Source organism: Mizuhopecten yessoensis, unplaced genomic scaffold (assembly GCF_002113885.1).
Source record: "Mizuhopecten yessoensis strain PY_sf001 unplaced genomic scaffold, ASM211388v2 scaffold11005, whole genome shotgun sequence".
NCBI classification, from domain to species: Eukaryota; Metazoa; Mollusca; class Bivalvia; order Pectinida; family Pectinidae; genus Mizuhopecten; species Mizuhopecten yessoensis.
Window position 1 is genome coordinate 106,886 of NW_018408831.1, and position 21,488 is coordinate 128,373.

The window sequence follows — 21,488 nt, forward strand, 5'->3', positions numbered from 1 at the left end:
TTACAAAAGCTCAAATAAGTCTATCTCTGTCAGTGCACTGTTGTTGCCTTGTCGCGTGTCCTTCAAATTTGTTCATTCTCTCATTTAAAATAACAAAAACAATTCCACCCTTTCGTAAAGTAGCACCTTATTTTACTTACCACATTCTCAAAAGATTAGTTAGTACATTTCCAAACGCTTTTACCGTATTCCCAATCGTCCCGTCATTAGGTTGGCTACGTAATTCAGCTGTATATCTAATATAAGTGTGCGGCTTTCGTTGAAGAAAGCACATTTACTTTTGTCGATGATTGTTAAACTCACTGACGTACAAAGTCCGAGCGACACGAGATCACGCGATTTATCTTCACGTGACCAATTTTGTTTTGTTTTGTGTTAAACTGCTATTTCAATGTTTTCTTGTTCAGCTTGTTTAGACATATCGGTTAAGAACTCCTTGAGTGTAAAGTCTGACAGTGTTATTTGCCGAAAACACCCAGGGAAAAACGCAGAGTCATTCCGAAAAGACAACGAATATCGATCACTAATAAGAAAAATATCATGCTTTTTATCCGGAATTTGTCATTTTGTAGACCAGTCGCGCCTTGCGTATTAATCTGTAACAAAAAGGAAGTTCTTGAGTTGAAAAATGGATCCCACGTGTATTACCTTGTCGGCCCCTATAAACATAACACATAATATTTATTGATACTATTTTCGCTTCGCGTTGTTTCGAATATCTCATTCATTGTTTATTCCGTCTTTGCGTATTGCAGAGTTATCTTCTCTTGAGAGTAGGTATTGATTTTTACGTCATTTGTTTGTGAGAGTAACGTCATCAATTTTTGAGAAAACGACGTAATTTTCTCACACGAACCAATGACGTAACAATCAAAACCTGCTCTCAAGAGAAGATGACTATAAAATCGGCATCAGATCTGCGCTATCGCAGGCTGGAAGGGAGGGTGGAATACACTGACATACCGCCTCATACGGACCACACGTGCAAGCATATATTACACACATGGAGACACGTCCTTAAATGACCATGGCTGTTAATAGGACAAACGGGATGACCAATTCAGCTAATCGGCGAAAATTAGGAGCCGTAAAAAAATGCTTTTACAGTAATTGTTCTAACAGTTTTGAATAAAAAAGACTTAAATCGATTTCTACGTGTTACGTTCTCTTCAATTTTAAACGCAATATGCCATCGCGTGCATGGCTTTATAAGAATTCACCTGCAATATCGATTTATCATGTAAATATCATTAAACCAAATAACTTGGAGAAGAGAGAGGTAAATATTGCAATTTTAAAGTTAATAGCTTCCTCGTAACTCGATAATCAAACTAACACGGGGATAATTATTGACAGTTTTGTATTTTTCAGATATTTTTTCGGCCTGCTTAAAATTAATCGCGTTATTGAAAGGGTTGTTTGATTTAGACATTGCATCAATGTCATCTCTGACATGTGCTTTAGTCCAAGGGTCGGGCAAGACAGTGGTTGTGAGGAGAGTAATCTTGGTCACAATCCCCTTTCCTACCTACTTCAGTTTTGGAGAACGTAAATTAAATATTATACATACTAAACTGAGGCACAATTTTAGTTCCCTTAAGTATGACCTTTACAGAGTTAATCTTGTCGATAGTCCAGTTTGAATCTGTGGACATCCATGTGAGAATGCCTTTCACTTTTTCTTTGAGTGTCAATTTTTTAGCAATGAAAGGCGTCTTTTGTTTCTAAATTTGAATGCCTTAGGTATAGATTTAAATTAAGAGATTCTTTTGTTTGGCGATCCAGATCTTTTGGTAGACCTTAACTCTTACGTTTTTTGGACATGTGCATCACTTCATCAAAAGATTTTGAACGGTGCTTGATTTGTACCTGTGTGAATATTATATATATATATCTACTTCATGTTTATGCCTAGTATCATTGTTGACATGTAATTGTAAATGTATGACGGGAGAAGGCTGTGATAAGTTGTAATAACTTGTGCCAAATCCCTTGTTCAATTTTATTGGCAATAAATGTGTTTCAAGTAAAGTACCGTCCATGTTTTATATTGGACTAAAGTAACGCGGGGAAAAAACAGAAATAGTACAAAACAGTGATGGACGGTTCAGTAAAACTGGGGTTCCATAAAACTGTGATGGACGGTTCAGTAAAACTGGGGTTCCATAAAACTGTGATGGACGGTTCAGTAAAACTGGGGTTCCATAAAACTGTGATGGACGGTTCAGTAAAACTGGGGTTCCATAAAACTGTGATGGACGGTTCAGTAAAACTGGGGTTCCATAAAACTGTGATGGACGGTTCAGTAAAACTGGGGTTCCATAAAACTGTGATGGACGGTTCAGTAAAACTGGGGTTCCATAAAACTGTGATGGACGGTTCAGTAAAACTGGGGTTCCATAAAACTGTGATAAAATACTACGTCAAAACCTTACTCATATAGCACGTGACTTTTTATATTCATTGGTTCATCACCTTGGTTACAAATCAGTTTCGATTTCTTCAAAGTCCCCTAAGCGGAGGACGAAAGAGAAAATCCACGATTTTGCAGTGAGGGTCCACGTTGGTCGCCTCGTCATATTACATGGAGTGTGAGACAAAAGTTGCCACTTTCTTCCCACGGACGTCCAGGGGGTTAGTGTGACGTACACGTCTCAATTATGTTATAATAATGTAACACAATATAATGTTTACAGATTATTATTTGTTGTTATTGGGCCTTTGCAACCAGCCACTATATTTCTCAACTCTCTGAGGAGTACACAGCCGGTGCTGAGATTTAGGCGTTCACAGCAAGCATTCAACAATACCAGCACTGCCCAACCACGTACTCACTTACAGCTGAGTAGACTGGAACAAGCGGAGTAAAGTATCTTGTTCCAGGATACAACACAGTGCCGTGACGTGACTTGAACCCGCAACCCTTCGGGCACGAGAGCGTAAAAGCACTAGACTACCATGCCTGTTCAATTTCACCGCTATATCACACAGAAGTATCTGTCTGCTTGTTTGTTTGTTCGTTCATTGTTTAGCGTCCTCATAAACATAAATATAATCTGAAAAACGATGTCCACTGACGAGGTGTCCATCGTAATGCCTTGGATATGATAGCGAGCTAGCACACACACAAAAAAGCATGCTTACAATCTTATACCTTGGTTCTGACTTAGCCACTCACGTATGACGTTACTATTCCTGACGTCATTTGTGATTGTTTCAGTCAAAACTTGAGACAATTTTAGTCTTAACATCGTTTTATGATATCGGGGCCCTATGTGTCTTGTGGGACACCACATAACATAATAGCATTAGGTAACAAAGAATTGAAAAAACAAAGGTCCCAATTGTCGCAATTACGACAGTGCATACTTGTGTCAACTGATGTAATGTTAACAGCAGGTCAGTACGTCCATCACAACATCAAACATGTATGAAGCACGTATCATAAAATCGCTCTTTGTTCTCTCTTTGAGGGGCCTAAATATTCGTATGTGAACACCCCAAAGAATTAAGCCGGTTGGATATTCTCTGGCATAAAGGGGTCTCTAAAATGTAAATGTAAAATGTAAAATGGTATTTGTGTAATGCCTGGTAAACGAACCTGCTGTATACCACTGCATGATTTATTGAGGCTAATGTGATGCCTACAAAAATCATGATTTTCTTCTTTGTCTTTTGGTATGGGAGAAATCAAAATTAATCTGCAGCCCCAGTATTTTGGACCTCTGTCTGTTCGTCCGTCCAATTCCTATTTCTTCCTCTCAGTGTCGCCTTGCTTGGCACCTTTGTTGAGTACTTTGTCAGGATAGTGTGACCACGTGTAGCGTCACACTTCTTTCTCGGGGTTATGACGATTCAGTGAGACTATGACACGTATAAGTGTCCCTAGACTGTGTACACCGTCTGTACATTATTTCAGCTGTTGTGAGGATGCAACACTCGGGCCAATATACAATAGTATGCAAGCACTCAAAGATCGCATTTGGCAAGTTATATGCTCTCTGTCACAGAGAGGGCCTCCATATTTGTGTATGTAAACACGCGACCATATTATTTTATGTCAGGAAAAAGTCCTCCATATTTTGTACTTTTTGGAATTTCGTTTTATAAAGTTATGGATATGGATTAAATGGCTCGACCGCCTTTTTAAATAAAACCGACTCCTGTTGATGCAATCACAAATATCGGTAAAATATCACTGTTTTTAGTCCTAAACGGCTTCCATAAAAAATGTTATATTGTGCCGCAACATTGGTAACTGAAGACGTGATTATGTACAGTTTATAGATTTCCGTTACGTAAGACCTCCCTGGGTTAGACGTTCTAAATAGACGGATCCTTCAAACCCTGCTCCATTCATAGCGCTATTTATAGCCACACAATTAGTACACGGAAAATCGTTCGACAGCTTCTTCGTATGCCATTACCGCGCATGACAGGAAATCAATAGCCTAATGGCTGTCGACCACTTCACTACGTGGCGCGTGAGCACGTTCTGCCTGGTACCACTAGATGTAGTCGGCCTCTCGTTTGAGCGTATAGAACCGTGCGGATGACGATCGTGTTGTATTTTTTTTTTAGATTCGGCTTTAACTCAGTTTATATCAATAGCAACACGTAAAAACGTAATTGTTTACGTTCTTTATCTATCTACTTACCTGTGTACTCTAAACAAATTAATTTTGGCGATATATTTATTTTAACGATTGTGTTTCGTACTTATGGCGATAGGTTTATTGCAACGGTTTTGTTTCGTACCTATGGCGATAAGTTTATTTCAACGGTTGTGTTTCGTACTTATGGCGATAGGTTCATTTCAATGGTTGTTTTTCAAACGAAATTTTCCAGAATGAAAAAAAAATGGAAAAAAAAACAATCATTGAATTCAATAAAAATGTTATTCATTAAGGAATCAGGATAATAACTTTATTCTATTTTATTATTTTATCATTAGAGACTATTATTTGAAGGTAATTTTGATATGGGTATTCTACCCGAGAGTCAAGAACATCAGATCTGACCTGCACCTCGGGTAGACTATTCTTTCTACTTCTAACGACCTTATATTTTCTAGCGCTTAGCTTGGCAATACCTCACTTCTGGCTTCAATGTAGATTGTTCGCCCAGGTGAGAAAGGCAATGGTCTCTGTCCCAAGGCCGGGACATACCAAAGTCCTTAAACATGGTAGTTGTTATTCCCTTCGTTACGTTCAGCATTGAGGGTAATAGCAACAACTGGTTCATCCGTTGTCAGTATAATGTGACCTGGCGGGATGCTGTGCTGGGTATTTATAGTTAGATTATTAGTTATACAGGTTTTGTGCGGGTAACAAAACCTGTATAACGAATTTGTCATACGGCAAACTCTAAAATAAAACAAATTAATGAAATTCAAATAACAAAATATGTATTCAAATTCACAATTCTAAGCCAACAGTATTATAAAAAAAAATCCATATATTCGCAACCTCGCCGACAGAAATACAGCCGGATATCACACTGTGCCTTGTTCGCCAATCCTTGGGATACACACGGGTTCATATGCAGAGACGAATACAGCTCCTGCCGGTCAGCCGCTATGATTTCAGGATTGTGGACGCAATGTCCTCCGTCGTGTGTGAAGCGAACCTGTCAGCCATTGCTGTGTTGTAACAGACGACAGGTATTCGGAACGCTTCGGGATCTTTCGCAATACACACTCGGCTTCAGCCAATGGGAGTTGTCCCATGCACGCGCATTTATATTAACGGACTAGCAGGTCACGCGCTTTCATATAACTGGAGAAGACTTCATATTACCGGACTAGAACCCCAATATAGTACATCACAGCTGAGCTGTTGACCAATGAAAACTGTTAGAATGACACTAACAGTATGACAAAGCACTATAAAGTCGGCATCAGATCCGCGCTATTACAAGGAGGCAAGTACGAATTAAATGTATTACATCATTATAGTTTTTGAAACACTACGTGAATAAAGTCAATACTTATAAATAGAATTGTAGAAATACAGTAAAACTAACACAGATAGCTGACGTTGATACTGATTCTCTGTTGACATATGTACAGCAAAAATCTAAAACTGGAACAACCGACTCGTTCTAAAAGAATGGAAACTTGAGAATATAACCCTGTTCCCACAACCACATCTATCTTCCCCTCCTAATTCCGGTCAATTTTTAAACTTTATTATTTCACAACAATTATGACAAAAGCTTATAAGTCATGTTGACCATTTTTCTTTCTCCGCACGATAGCGTACAAGGGGTCATACCAAATAATGCAAAATCTGATAAAACGTCTAAAAATGACGCCATGTATGACTAAAAACGACGCCAGTTTACGTTACATAAGGTGTAACCAACATCGTGCGAGTAACGTCAAGACACTCGGGAGCGAACAAGCAAGAAAGAAATAATGAAAATATCCTATCGAACAAAGAAATAATAGAAGATGTTGACATTTGTAAATCTTGGTGCTGTAATGCACAGAGAAGGAAGAGGTAGTAGTGATATCAAAAACAGGCTGAGGAAGGCAAGAGGAGCATTCCACCGACTCCGAAATAGTTGTGTGAACACAAGCTATTCCGTCTTTGCGTATTGCAGAGTTATCTTCTCTTGGGATCAGGTATTGATTGTTACGTTACTTGTTTATGAGAGTTACATCATCAATTTTTGAGAAAACGACGTCATTTTCTCGCACAAACCAATGACGTAACAATCAATACCTGCTCTCAAGAGAAGATAACTCTGCAATACGCAAAGACGGAATTGGTAGAAAGACAAAGATTATAAGACTCTTTCAAGACCATGGGTGTAGGATAGGGACATTCCACACGAGGGGTTTTCAAATTTGGTAAAACCCGAGGCTTTGCCCAATTCCAACAACAAAGCCATACTAACTACTCATACCTCAATACGTCAAGATACCTGTCTACCTTGGGATGCGTGTGGAAATAAACCGAACTTTGTCACTCTCTCGAGATAGCATTTCGAAAAATGTCTGGTGCTCCTATCTTAAAGTCATTTCAGATCTTTGAAGTGTTTGTTGTAAACGCCACCCAACAGTAGCTTGCCTACTACATAATAGTGATGATAATCAGCGTTAGAAAAACACTTTTTTATGGCTCTTAAAAATAACGCAGGCGCTCTTCGGCTGTTTTTATTAGTTGCATGTATATGAAACAGCTGTTTTCACGGCCTAACTTGTTACACGGTAATCTAATACATTACTGCGGAACATCCGAGATTATTGGGTTAATAACAGCAAATTATTAGGTATATACGGAGGCGCGGCGGAAGTGAAGACAACGTTAACCCCACCAAAGCCCCGGATGTAAACCACGTGGTTTATTTACGAAAAGAGATCTTTATGAAATGTCTTATTACAGCCTACAAGAGACTTGCAAACAATGAACTAGCTGGACAAAATGTGGCAATATAAATGTTGATTCTACTTGCCGATATGTCGATTTTGTTGGGAGCGTTAAAATTGCAGTGACGAGACTTCACAGTGGTGTTGAATGTCTGGAAGGTTGATTTCAAATCAAATGTAATCTTCACTGATACGTTAATTGTTTGTGTTGATTACAAGATAACACATTGTTGATATTCCGTATTTGCGTATTGCAGAGTTATCTTCTCTTGGGAGCAGGGATTGATTGTTACGTCATTGGTCTGTGTGAGAAAATTACGTCGTTTTCTCAAAAATTGATGACGTTTCTCTCACAAACAAGTGACGTAACAATCAATACCTGCTCCAAAGAGAAGATAACTCTGCAATACGCAAAGACGGAATACTTTGAATGTCTGAAATTAAATTAACTGATTTAGCGTGTGATCCATGATATCAAAGTTTTACTTTCTACACAAACAATGTACGTATCAAACGCGTCGAAACGTTTCAAGACCGACTGGTCCCTTTGTCTTCAAACGTTACGACACGTTTACTACGTACATTATTTGTGTAGTCAGGAAAAAATGTAATGTCACATATTTCCAAACTGATGGATCTTATTGAATATATATGCATGAGTTTGTGGCCATGTGGTCTATTTAGTGTATTGCTGTTGCGATACATTGTCTGGAGGATTGAAGATTAATGCGGTTATCAAACCGATGTGATGTATACGTTTTGTCAGCTTCACTTTTTAATGGATTTCCTGAGCAGACAAAACTTGATTTTGTCATTTGATCAAACTTACTTGACAGGTTATTGTCATCAATTTTAATCGCTATATATATCAATGTTTACATCTGTTCTTGTACGTCATTCCCGGAAGTCTGCAGTTTCACGACCTTGTCTTGACACGTGTCATATCAATTTCATTTTGTTAAGTATCACTTACCCCACCATCATATCTACGTCATTTGAGTGATTGATTCAAAACGTTTCAACGTTTTATGTGAAACGAGCTGCCAAGCGTCAGACTCACACTGACAAATTCAATGCTAATGGCGTCATAACAAAATCACGTGACACCATTTTGTGTTCGTGTTCAAACTGCTACATAATTGATTAGATTCAGCAATACAGTAAACATGAATTGCAAATATAAATAGATATCTTTGTCTGTTCATGGCTTTTTCCAATCAATTGCTATCATTTATTATTTCATGAAGTGAAATACATCAAAGGAGCTAATGCAAATACCATTTGCATAAATAATATCAGCGTATATTTCTGTTGTAAGACGGACAGATACGCTGCGATGTTTCGAGTACAGATTCTTTCAGCATTTACATTGTTGTCATATTTCCTTTTATTAAAAAATACCAAACAAACACTTAACGATACATGACATAATCGACTCTGCTTGAGATACGCACCAAAACGATAAAATAAACAGCTTAAATCAAAAACAATATTCTGACTGTAAAAATGCAGCGTGGTCAAAACAGGACTCGAACTCGGGACCGCCGATCATTACACTGTTGTTCCAGACAACTGAGCTACCGTAGAACCATAGTCTAGTTGTACTACATATAGGATCTTAAATGAGTTTTCATTTCATATAAGATTTATGAAACGAGTCTTAGGACTTTTTTGTTTTTGCGAGCTTTGGCGAGCAAAAATTAAAACTTCGAGGCGAGTTTCATAAAAGCTCATATGAAATTAAAACAAATTAAAGATACTTGTTAACACATAACTCAGAAAACTTACATTTTGACAGGTTTTAAAGCTAAAATGTAGAGGGCTTAATCAAACGGAGACAGACATTTTGTTGCGCCATTCACAATTTATGACGTCACGTCATTGTCCATATAAGAGAGGTTTAGCAACCTTACGTGTACGGGTACGTGTACGTGTAGGAGGGGAATTCCCTAGTTTTTCAGTGTATGACGTCTTCAGTTTCTGCGCTCGGGCTCGGCGGACTTCACGCGTAAGTACCAACGTGTAGACATTTCTGTCTATTTAATGGTTTTCTTCTTAGAAAAGGATTAATTAACCTATTATTTAATATGCAATTGAATGTGTTTATACAGTAGATATTTCAGATCAATGACTTATCTGCGCTAAAATACCTTCTGAAATATGAACTCGGCGATAGCCAGATTTTCAATGTGAATAAGCTACACGTACCCGTACACGTAAGGTTGCTAAACCTCTCTATTATGACGTCACAATCGATTTCTGACAGGCACAGCCGATGCAAAACGCTCCAGGGTATAATACACTAGTGACTAATGTAAAAATATTGCACGGATAACAGGCCGATTATGTGATAAAGTTATATCTAAACCTATAATTTGAAATGAGATTACTCTTCCTACTCTTATTTTTTTCAACAAATGCATGTGGTTCCTTTAAGAGATAATTTCTGCTAAAATACCACTCTTGAAACTGTCACTTGGTAGGCTTAACACATATTTAACTGTATTTAGAACGGGCTCATGCAAATTTAAAACTGTTATAATGTAACATCTCATTTTAATTACACTGCATTGGCAATTTTCATGAGAATATCTGAAACTATGTAATACTGGGAAAATAATAAACTATAAATTTCATTTTTTTCAAATTTAGATAGTTGTCAAAAATGTCGCCCCAAGGGTATGATTTATCTGTCACCACTAGGGTACGATATCTCTATCGCCCATAGTGTATGATTTATATGCCGCCCCGATGGCTTGATTTTCTCTGTAACCTTAAGTGTATTATTCCTCTATCTGCCTAGGGTATGATTTCTCTGTCGCCCCTACTGTATGATTTCTCTGTCGCCCCTACTGTATGATTTCTCTGTCCACCAAGGGTAGGATTTCTCTGTCGCCCCTACTGTATGATTTCTCTGTCCACCTAGGGTATGATTTCTCTGTCGCCCCTACTGTATGATTTCTCTGTCGCCCCTACTGTAGGATTTCTCTGTCCACCTAGGGTAGGATTTCTCTGTCGCCCTTACTGTATGATTTTTCTGTCGCCCCTAGGGTAGGATTTCTCTGTCCACCTAGGGTAGGATTTCTCTGTCGCCCCTTAGGATACAATTTCTCTGTCATCCGAAGACTATTATTTCTCTGTCGCTCCTAGGGTATGCTTCCTCTGTCATCCCTATGATATGATTTCTCAACCGCCCCTAGGGTATGATTCCTCTGTCATCCCTTAAGATATGCTTTCGTTGTCATCGTTATGGTATGTTTTTTTCTGTTGGCCCTAGGCTGTGATTTCTCTGTCAATCCTATGGTGTGATTTCTCCTTCATCCCTAGGGTATGACAAATAGCACGTGTCAAAAAGCATGTCGTCATGGGAATAATACAATACGACATCAGAATTAGTGAAAATTAGGATAAAATTATTAGAGATATAAGATAAACTAGTGTTCTCAAACATAATATTGGGATGGAATAAAATAGTAAGCTCACCTACCAAATGATTTTTACAATATGAGTAAAGAGGAAAAGTTAGTTGTAATTCTAAGCAACCCTTACTTGGCGAGGTACTGTGCCAAAACCTGTGTTAATATTCTTAATCGACGTCGCAACTTGATCTATAATTAAACAGTAATGTCTCTTTTAATGTCAATTATGTTTATAGTTTTTATATTGGCAAATTGTTTTTAATTCATAAGTATGTATATATATGTAATACTTTTACAGTCTAAATTGTTAGGAGAAGAGTGTCTAATATAGACTGGATGTAAAGGTGGGTGAGTAGACATATTTTAGAGAGTGTAATACTTGTACCTTTTTACATGTGACACTATGATAAACTAATTTGAATTGAATTGAATTGAAACCATGAGGGTATTACAGAGAACCATTCAACCCTCGGGTGATTGCTTACTTAGATGTTTAGCCATCGACAGAGCCTCGGGTTAGACAACCACAAAATGAGCCCTCGGGTTACATATTCTTCTGTTACGTCCTCAAGGTAGGGGAATATTATATTTGTCGTTTCATCATGACGTCACAGCACCTTGTCGTGGTGATTATTCAATTGTTTAACCCTTAGCAGACCTTCGGGTTAAACAACACAAAATTCCCCTCGGGTAAGAGATTCCTCTGTCACGCCCCCAAGGTAGGGGAATATTCAATTGGTCATCCATCATAACGTCACAATGCCTAGTTAATTTACTTTCTACTCATATCGACTGACATGGAAGGTTAATTTATCAAAACAGTCATCAGGGAAATATGAGAAAAAATATATACAAACTACTGATATTTACTGTGAGAACCCGATATACATTACAGAGTAATACTGCTCCGTTCTGTCGGCTATAGTGCTCCCTAGACCTGGTCGGCACGACAGATCGCGAATTACGTAACACTGTACAATTCAGACCGGGTAATTGAATTTTCCCTTTGATATATTTTCACAGACGTAATAAAGCGCTGCGAGGTCGATTTAAGTTCTGTGTTGGTCGTCAATCAGAGAATACAAACGGGTCTGTAGGCTTTCTATGTCTCAGATATAAAAGAGTTTTATCACAGCATATCAAACGAAATGTGATTTACACGGAAGGGCGATAACCGGGACATGCACACATATCACAGTATCCTATCAAATCTATATACCTAAACTTCCATACCAGTTTTTAAAATAGTTTTGATTAAATTTCTTTAAAAAGAATACTTCTCTGTCTATGTAATATGAAAATTAAACTCTTTTAATTTTGTGATAGCATAAAAACAATCACAGAGTATACGTCTCTGGTTCTAATAAAACACGAAAGATGACAAAGTGATGAGCAGTTCCAGTATCGACCAGAGCTGAAATGTTCAAATCTTGGTTATCTTAACTATAAGAAAAGGCAAAGTTTTAATGTACATTTTGATAAAAAGAATCTTGTTATTTGAAAATTTAATTACATGCATAAGGATTTAAAACAATTATTTGAAGACAACAAACACGAAACAGTTTAAAAAAAATCATACATTTCGAAAACAAAATAGCAAATTAAAAAATTTCGTTAAAGAAACATTAAGCTGACCCTTTTAAGAAGAACAACCAGATTATATGTTTGATTGCACGCAAAGAATTGTTAGCTTGTTTTAGATACTTTGAATTATGTAAATGAATGTGGTACTATATACATATTAAAAATGCCAATTTTCATGTCTCATGATTGAAATATCGTCTGGATATTTAACCATAAATTCAAAATATTACATCAGCTAATATGAAATAAAACAGAGCATAATGTTTCAAATATTTTCGTGACTAAGATAATGATCCGACTAACAGTAAACATGTGTTTCTGTTTTAACCACAGTCATGGTATCAGCGTCGATTATTTCTCCCAAAGACAACATTTTTATTTAATATTATATTACAGATATTTGAGCCAATTTTAGTTTTGAACGTTTGACCGAGACTGTTAAAACTTGCAAGCAGGTGCCTGCTGTGTCGCGTGATCCCGCTCGTGTGACATTTATAATTATGAAATCAAACTTTACGCAGGGGACTTATTACCTCCCTTTGTTGACATCGGTTCTACGAACAGGCTTCCTTTTATGAGAGTTGTTCACCTTTGGCCGTTTAAGTTCTGTGTTTTGAGCAAGCACATATTCCGTCTTTGCGTATTGCAGAGTTATCTTCTCTTGTGAGCAGGTATTGATTGTTACGGCATTGGTTTGTGTGAGAAAATTACGTCGTTTTCTCAATAATTGATGACGTTTCTCTCACAAACAAATGACGTAACAATCAATGCCTGCTCTCAAGAGAAGATAACTCCGCTATACGCAAAGACGGAATAGTATTTAGGAACAGACATGAACCAGCATACGTCAGCATACGTCTGATGTGAACCAATATACCTTATTCATTACTAAAGATGTGAACGGGTGATCTTTGCAGAGAACCAATGAACTATATCAATTCTCACTTTGTGAACAAGAATATGTATATTTATGATAACAGAATAGAACGAGTATACCGTGTTCAGAAGATGAACAAGTTTATGTTTTTTCGTCATCAGACAAGTGAACAAGCCCATGCTTTTTGTATGATAAATATGCAAGACCAAACACTTGTGTTTTTCTAACGAATCAGAAAGCACGAGTTTATTGCTCGGACGCATATATTCACGAGTGCGTGGAGCACAAATCACCGACCTCCACGTGATTATAATCCAACCAATGAGGATGTAGGAAAACACTACGTCATCTAATTTACATATCGCGGGTTTGATCCTCGGTGGAAGCAAACTACTCTCTATTCGGTTATACCTAGAATTTGTTGAGCCGAGAAAAGAGATATTCCCGTAGGCTGGATAGTATCGCCTTCTCAGGGATGACAAATACTTGTGCTATCCTCAAAGAAGATGAATAATTGTATTGATATATGACACGTAAAAATCCTGGTTAATAGTTCAAACGGGTCGGCTACACTCTGCGTCTCAAATGCGATATCATGTCTATTCTTGGCGAACAGTTCACAGACTACAATTGCAGCCTGTTCAGTACTTTTTTAAAGGCATTGTTTGTCAGACGTTGATTCATTTCTTCTTTTGTTACATGACGAATCCTTCATTTCCCTCCAATCTCAGGGGTCTGTGACTCGTCGTCTGCCATCTTTACGACGGAACCGAACCGATCGATCGACAATGCAGCTTTCTGATTAGTCAAAAAAAAAATGTTTGATGGAGTTTTCCCGAATTTCCTATGCCTTATGATTTAACAAAGAATAAAATCGCAGTAATGACCTCCCGTGTAGGTCATAGGCACTTCATGACGTCATTGTATTTTATCAACACTCTTGAACAAGGTTTCGTCCAATCAACGATAATTATACATGATTGTAACATATATCATTGTACGGCTGACGCCAACACAGACGCTATTTACCGTTCCTAAGCCACATGACTATTACCTCCACATATGTATATGCCTGGGTGTGTATTGGTACGTCTTCTGTTTTACGGTAGATCTTGCTTAAAATGGCGCATTTTTTGTGCTTTTGTCATTTCATTTCATTGATACGGTACGCTCATCATGGGTCATTTCCTACTCCGCCGAAAAACAAAACACTTTATATTCCGACCCCGGTCGTCTGCATGGGCTTTTAGGTTTTTTCAGAAATTTATATTGAAAAATATAAAACGAATTTAGATATTTATAAACAAGGCTACATTTAATTTGTTACAGCTGGCCAGGTGAGCTAAATTTGGGATACGTACGCGGGTTGAACAGCCGATTTCTCGGTCCTAATTTTCACCCCCACCCACTTCCTTTTTTAAATCATGCATTTGATGTCATCGGGCCTCGGGGGCGGAAGTGTTGACCACTCGGCCATATCCGTCCATACATAAATGTTTTATGGCAGTGACTCACTAATTATATAAATTAAGCTTTTTTTTCTCGGACGTTTGTTGATAGTGTAAGATGACGTAGCAATTCAAGCTAGAACATACAGGAAATTAGATAAGGTATCACGTGACATTTCCACGGCAGACACGTTTACACGGATCATAACAGGCTATTTCTGGTACAATTTCCATAAATGCAATCTGAGAGAATGTCAAACCTGGAAAAATACTCTACATTGTACAACCTAAAACACCAGCTGTTATCAAATTAAAAGTGAGAGAGCTGACGTCGCCTCTCATGTAACAACTAATTTCGTCATAAGTGATTCACTGGGATGTAGCTAAATATAGAAATACTAATTACCTCATTCGATATACAATATAAGGACAAATGCTACGGAGGGTTCGTGTCATTTCGTATATTCGGTTTTTACCGGTACAGGAGACGATGGACAATTTATTTTCATTATTCATTCGTTTCGTTGTTCTTCATGCTGTGTGAGCACGACGAGACGAAGCTACAGGTGATATATATGTTTGATCATCAACCGTGTTTCCGATTTGCGTTTCGTCTTCATATTAGAATATGCCCAAATCTGGATAGTGAAAAGATTAATGTAGCACAACCAGTAAGTGTTTATTTGTGACGTTTCGATGACTGTACTATGCCACCTTCATCAGACAAATACCTAAGGTGACAGAGTACATACCGTAATAGTCATCGAAACGTCACATAAAAAAACTAATTGGTTGTGATATATGAATCTTTTCACAATCCATACTTACCAAACTGTTTAGGAATGTACCAATCCGGATTTTACATATATGTTGGTTCAATTATTTGTTGTTGATACTTGTTTTTCCGGTGAACATACAGTGGCGGGAAGGCAACGTGCGCTCACAGCGTGTTTAAAAAACAACATAGATCCATCGCTCATACAAAGCAAAACGAGCAACAAATCCATAACGTGATAATAAGGGTTGTTTTTGTTCCGTTGCCTCCAAAAATTAGAAAGTGGATGAAGAAGTGAAGAAATGAAGCAATAAAACGAAGATTTGGAGACACCTATTCACACCTCGATATTTCTTATAACAAGTTAGGGTACTGGCCTTGAACACGGACATGGAATAAACCATAATACACGACCTTGATCAAGGTCATGTCATAATTATTGAACGACGCCACTTAAGGGACAGGTAACAACTGAAGGTTGAGGCCCTGAACATGGACATAGAAACACAAATGTCGATGCGAAGATTAACCGTATATGTTATAATACATGAGCTAGGCCCTCGATAGGAAAAGTGTTTCCTTCTGAAATTAGTTCCTAAACACGCATACGTATAACAATTAGCCATTGGCTGAAGCCCTGAGTAGGCGCATAGAATAACAAATACCGCCCAGATCGACTGTACATGTTGCATTTATCATTATCAAACGGGGCGCTTGGTAGGGTCAACATTTAATAAGGTTCCTAGACACGCATACGTATAACAACTAGCCGAGGACCTAAACAGGAATATGCATAAGACGATGTCCAAATTTACACGTCATAAAAACCAGGCCCTGAACATGAAGATGCAACACGTATATTTTCACTAAGAACAAGGACACGTAATAAGTGCTGTGTCTGAGGTCCGAAACATGGAATAAGTGTGACGGAGGCCCAGTTTTTGGACATTAAATAACTACTGTCTGGTCATGAGGCCCTAAATAGGTATATATTACCTGTTGGCGAAAGCCCTGAATTTGAATATTATAGGGATATTGCAGTAAAAGGATGATTTCCTGATTAGGCACTTTGTAAAAAAAAAACAATGATAAAAATACAATTCTGCAAACTGTGCAAATATGGGTGACATATTACTTGTATGTGCCTAGATATTTTTTGTAGACAGAAGAAACCGTCGTGTGCAAATCATGATGTAATAAATATTGATTTATTCTCACAAGCATTTAAAATAAGACAATGGCGAGCGCAATTTGACGCGTCCGTGCCGTTTGAAGCCAAACGCAAGACTAGACGCGCTGTAGGAGGCCTTACTAAATACAGCACTTCTATCTAACTCCGGTGCTTATACGAGTCGTATCTAAGATCACAAGATATAATTATTGAGGCCATACTCGACTACATCAGTTTAATATTTCTCTAGCTGCTGTAGGAAATGTAGTTATGCATACAAAGAGGCAGTACTCATCTACTAGAGCACAGTCGTGGAGAGCGTGCTCCCCCACCCTTTACATCTCTGTGTCTCCCGTTTTAGCCGGGAAATGTCAGCTTGTCATCCCCTAGGAGGAGATAGCCTCGTGCCGATAAGCACGTGTTTAATTGTGACGTCATTCAAATGTGTCACCGGTAATTGTGACTACATCAAAAGTGCATGACGATATCCATACTACACGTGTTTTTGTTTACAAACATGGCAGACTACTGTCGGTGGAGGTGTGACTGAAATATTAGGAGAGGGGGGGGGGGGGAATAATCGTCCCCTACCTTGAGGGTGTGTCAGAGAAATCTCCAACCCGAGCGGTTATTCTTTTGGTTGGCAGAGCCTCGGGTTAGACAACCAGGAAACATCGCCCCTCAGGTTGGAGATTTCTAGACAACCAAAAGAATAACCCGTCGGGTTGGAGATTTCTATGTCACACCCTCAAGGCAGGGGATGATTTTATTACTCAGCAAACAGATCAAGTCACTGATCCTCGAAACTCCTGGGGTTACGTTCACTTTCATTACGCTCTATGCACCCATGGACAATGTCATAGCAAAAGTATAGGAACAAGACTAGTTTGATCCATTGATGTTCATCAAAAGAATCTCGCAGTAGCGTAACGGTAAAATTGTCATGCTTGAAGTAGGCTGTCGCTCCTCTGTAATCTTCAGATGAAAGGTATCAGCCTAGTGATTGGTAAGTATTTTATACCTGAGACCAATCAAACAGCTAGTCGTGTGCCTTCAATATTGCTATGACATATTCCTTGGGTGCAGAGAACGTAAAGTGAGAATAATCCCTGGAGTATCGAGGATGCTGGGATTGTAGTCAACCATCTTCGTCAGTGTCTCGCTGGAAACTGTCTTCAAACAACGTTAGATGTTGAGAAGACGTGAAACTCTATACAAACAATCAATACCCAACCACCAGATGATAATTCGACGTACTTTACCACAACCTGGTTCGTAGGTCGTCTCAAAGCGGTTCGCAAATTATTATCCGTGGTTATAGGGCCTTTGCAGCCAGCCGATATCTGTCTCAACACCCTGGGAAGAATACAGCCGGTGTTGCCATTTCGGCGCTCACAGCTAGCCTACAACAACTCCAGGACTGCCCAACCACGTACTCATTAACAACTTAGTAGGCTGGAACAAGCGAAGTAAAGTATCTTGTTCAAAGATACAACACAGTGCCGAGACTTGACTCGAACCGGCAACCCTTCGGTCAAGAGCCCGGCGTCCTACCACAAGACTACCGTGCATCCATATGAGCCAATGACATCAGATTTACCAACAAGATAAAATAGTAAATGCACATCCGATGTATAAAATATTACCAATTTAAAAAAAAACACTTATCAACTAGATCTGTCATCCGAATGGCAGAACTTAGATCCCCGCCTGAGTGAAGAACTGTAGGAAAAGTTCTTTCAATGTGGTTTTGAATAAAAGGGGCATAACTCCTTCAATAGATGACGAAAACACATTTATGCACATCACCTTGATGTAGCGGTCCTGTGCACAAAGTATCATCTAAATCAGTACAGTACTTTGGGAGGAGGAGTGCGAGCAACGTTTGTTAACAAAGGGACATAACTCCATAAATAAGGGAAGTAACTCCAATCATATTAATGTATTCACACCCTGTCAATCAAAGTGTTACATGAACCAAGTATCATTAATATCGATGTAGTACTTTGACTTTGGGAGGTGTAGTGCGAACCATGTTATGTATACAGACAGACAGACAGACAACCCTATCATTGTTTAAACACCCCAACGCCCAAATCTTTGCTGCGGGGAGTATCAAAATGTCACTGGATTTATTTCATGTTTATACCAGAAACAGCCATAAGCTGTTCCATTAAACATCATCTCTACCATGAGTCAATATCAATCCAAGGCAATAATCAAGGTTGCTGTCGGAGTCTCATCAATCTACGCTGTAAAAATAATTTTGCGGTTTTCACACGTTGTACATGTTGCACAAGTTTCTTTCCCGCTCTTTTTATGACTCCTTAGTTGTTATTTCTATCAACTTTCAGTTCCAGTTTTTTCATGTGATATATTTTTATCGAGTTTCCGTGTATTTCCCCTTTATTTAAAAAATGAAATTTGCAAAACTAGATCAATTGATATAGACATTTCCATTAATAACGTATATTGGCCAACAGTGCCTACAATAAATTATATGATAAGCAGTAGATATCTGGCGCCAAAAAGTTATTTCGGAAGCCGTTGTTATTTGGATTTATCGCTTTTGTCAATGGGTATTAACCGATAGATCATAGTTCCGTGAAATATGGAATCCTTTTACTTTGTGTCGTTATTTTTCGTGTGTATCTATATAGTGAGACTCACCAAGTATGTAACAATAATAGTTCTAGCGCTACAACATACTTAGACAATATAAACAACTAGACAAAAGCTGGAGTGCTTATATGTACTGGCGAGCATTTTAAATGTCAGCGCCGAGTTTTGTTTTCGTTCCGGATAAATTAGAAAATGTCAAAGGTTGAAAACGTGCTATATTTTATCATTAACTTCATGAAGCATTGATCAATACGATCGTGGAACGGTTATATCGTACGGTATCGCCTATAAATCGTCTCTAGCGGGATCCGTGTGTTTTAGAGCCTTGTTTTCAGGAAATAATAGGGACACCTACGTTCTTCAGACGTCTGTAGGGAGATCCTTCATCATCTGTCGTTTTTAACCAATGACAGTCCGCTATAATTTGAAAACATGATGCCTTGGATATACCGATCGAGACGAGTCTGTGTGATGTGGCGGAGATACACTAAATGTTGTACTTACGGTTTAGACAATTACGTTGTCTGTTTCCGGATCCTGTCTGTCCGGCAATCTCCCTGGAGTTTAGTTGTGTCTGTAGTAATGGTTTTCCCGGTAAATCGTTAAAAGCATGATTGCATAATATAATACTTCTCTGTAGGAATTGCGCTTGTGGTGATGTCAACAACACGGACCACAAAGCCATAAAACCAGACAGAATAATTCCTGAAACTATGGCACGGGATTTGTTTCAAAATTTAAGAAATTAATTTATTGTTTACGATTCTCATATTCCGAAGGTAGACCGGGGGGGNAAAGAAAAAAAGAACATCATTATGACACTGCTTTGAACCAACACGACACACGACATAAAGCGTGTTTGTGTTCTTCATCACTGATTTTCGTTGAAAAACACATTAAGTCTCACATACCCATGTTTTATCACGTGGTATTACGCTACACACAGTAATACCCATGTTTTATCACGTGGTATTACGCTACACACAGTAATACCCACGTTTTATCACGTGGTATTATGCTACACACAGTAAGTGAAAGTTGTGTATTTGGTAGCGAACGGTAAACTGTAATATACGGCAGTATGTAACAGGGTATACTGTACCGCATGGTGTAATGTAGCGCACGGTATAATGTAGCGCACGGTATAATGTAGCGCATGGTGTAATGTAGCGCATGGTCTAATGTAGCGCATGGTTTAATGTAGCGCATGGTAGCGCACGGTTTAATGTAGCGCATGATATAATGTAGCTCATGGTATAATATAGCGCATGGTATAATGAAGCATACGGCATAATTTAGCACACGGTATAATGTAGCGCATGGTGTCATGTAGCGCATGGTATAATGTAGAGCACGGTATAATGTAGCGCATGGTATAATATAGCGCATGGGATAATGTAGCATACGGTATAATTTAGCACACGGTATAATGTAGCGCATGGTATAATATAGCGCATGGGATAATGTAGCATACGGTATAATTTAGCACACGGTATAATGTAGCGCATGGTGTATGCAACGCATGGTGTAATGATGAGCATGGTAGCGCACGGTGTAATGTAGCGCATGATATAATGTAGCTCATGGTATAATATAGCGCATGGTATAATGTAGCATACGGCATAATTTAGCACACGGTATAATGTAGCGCATGGTATAATGGAGCGCACGGTATAATGTTGCGCACGGTATAATGTAGCGCATGGTGTAATTTAGTGCATGGTACAATGTAGCGCATGGTATAATGTAGCGCATGGTTTAATGTAGCGCATGGTATAATGTAGCGCATGGTAGCGCACGGTGTAATGTAGCGCATGATATAATGTAGCGCATGGTATAATATAGCGCATGGTATAATGTAGCATACGGTATAATTTAGCACACGGTATAATGTAGCGCATGGTGTAATGTAGCGCATGGTGTAATGTAGAGCATGGTATAATGTAGCGCATGGTGTAATGTAGAGCACGGTATATATAAGCTATCAACATTTACGAATCCAGGCAAACACGCGTGCTATAATCAATTTCCGTTTTAAAAATAAGTTCGGTGGTCCATTATTTACGAGCTCAACTAAAATTAGAAAATTGATTGATTCTTATAATGAGACCGTCATGTACTGTTCACGCATTTTTGGTTTTTACAAAAAATACCCCACAAAACCACAAAGATCGGCGCGAGCGATTCTATACTAAACTATTGAATTTTCCTGCTTCT

At 38.4% G+C, this 21,488-nt stretch overlaps 1 protein-coding gene across 1 annotated transcript in view; it reads left to right on the forward strand.

The window, feature by feature from the left end:
• The first annotated feature begins 2,098 nt into the window (after window positions 1–2,098).
• LOC110464521 (neural cell adhesion molecule 2-like) overlaps window positions 2,099–21,488 on the forward strand; it is a 192,290-nt gene continuing 172,900 nt past the window's right edge. Inside the window, exon 1 of the mRNA XM_021519773.1 lies at window positions 2,099–2,383. Within this exon, the coding sequence (XP_021375448.1) occupies window positions 2,099–2,383 (285 nt within the window). The remainder of the gene's footprint in view (window positions 2,384–21,488) is intronic.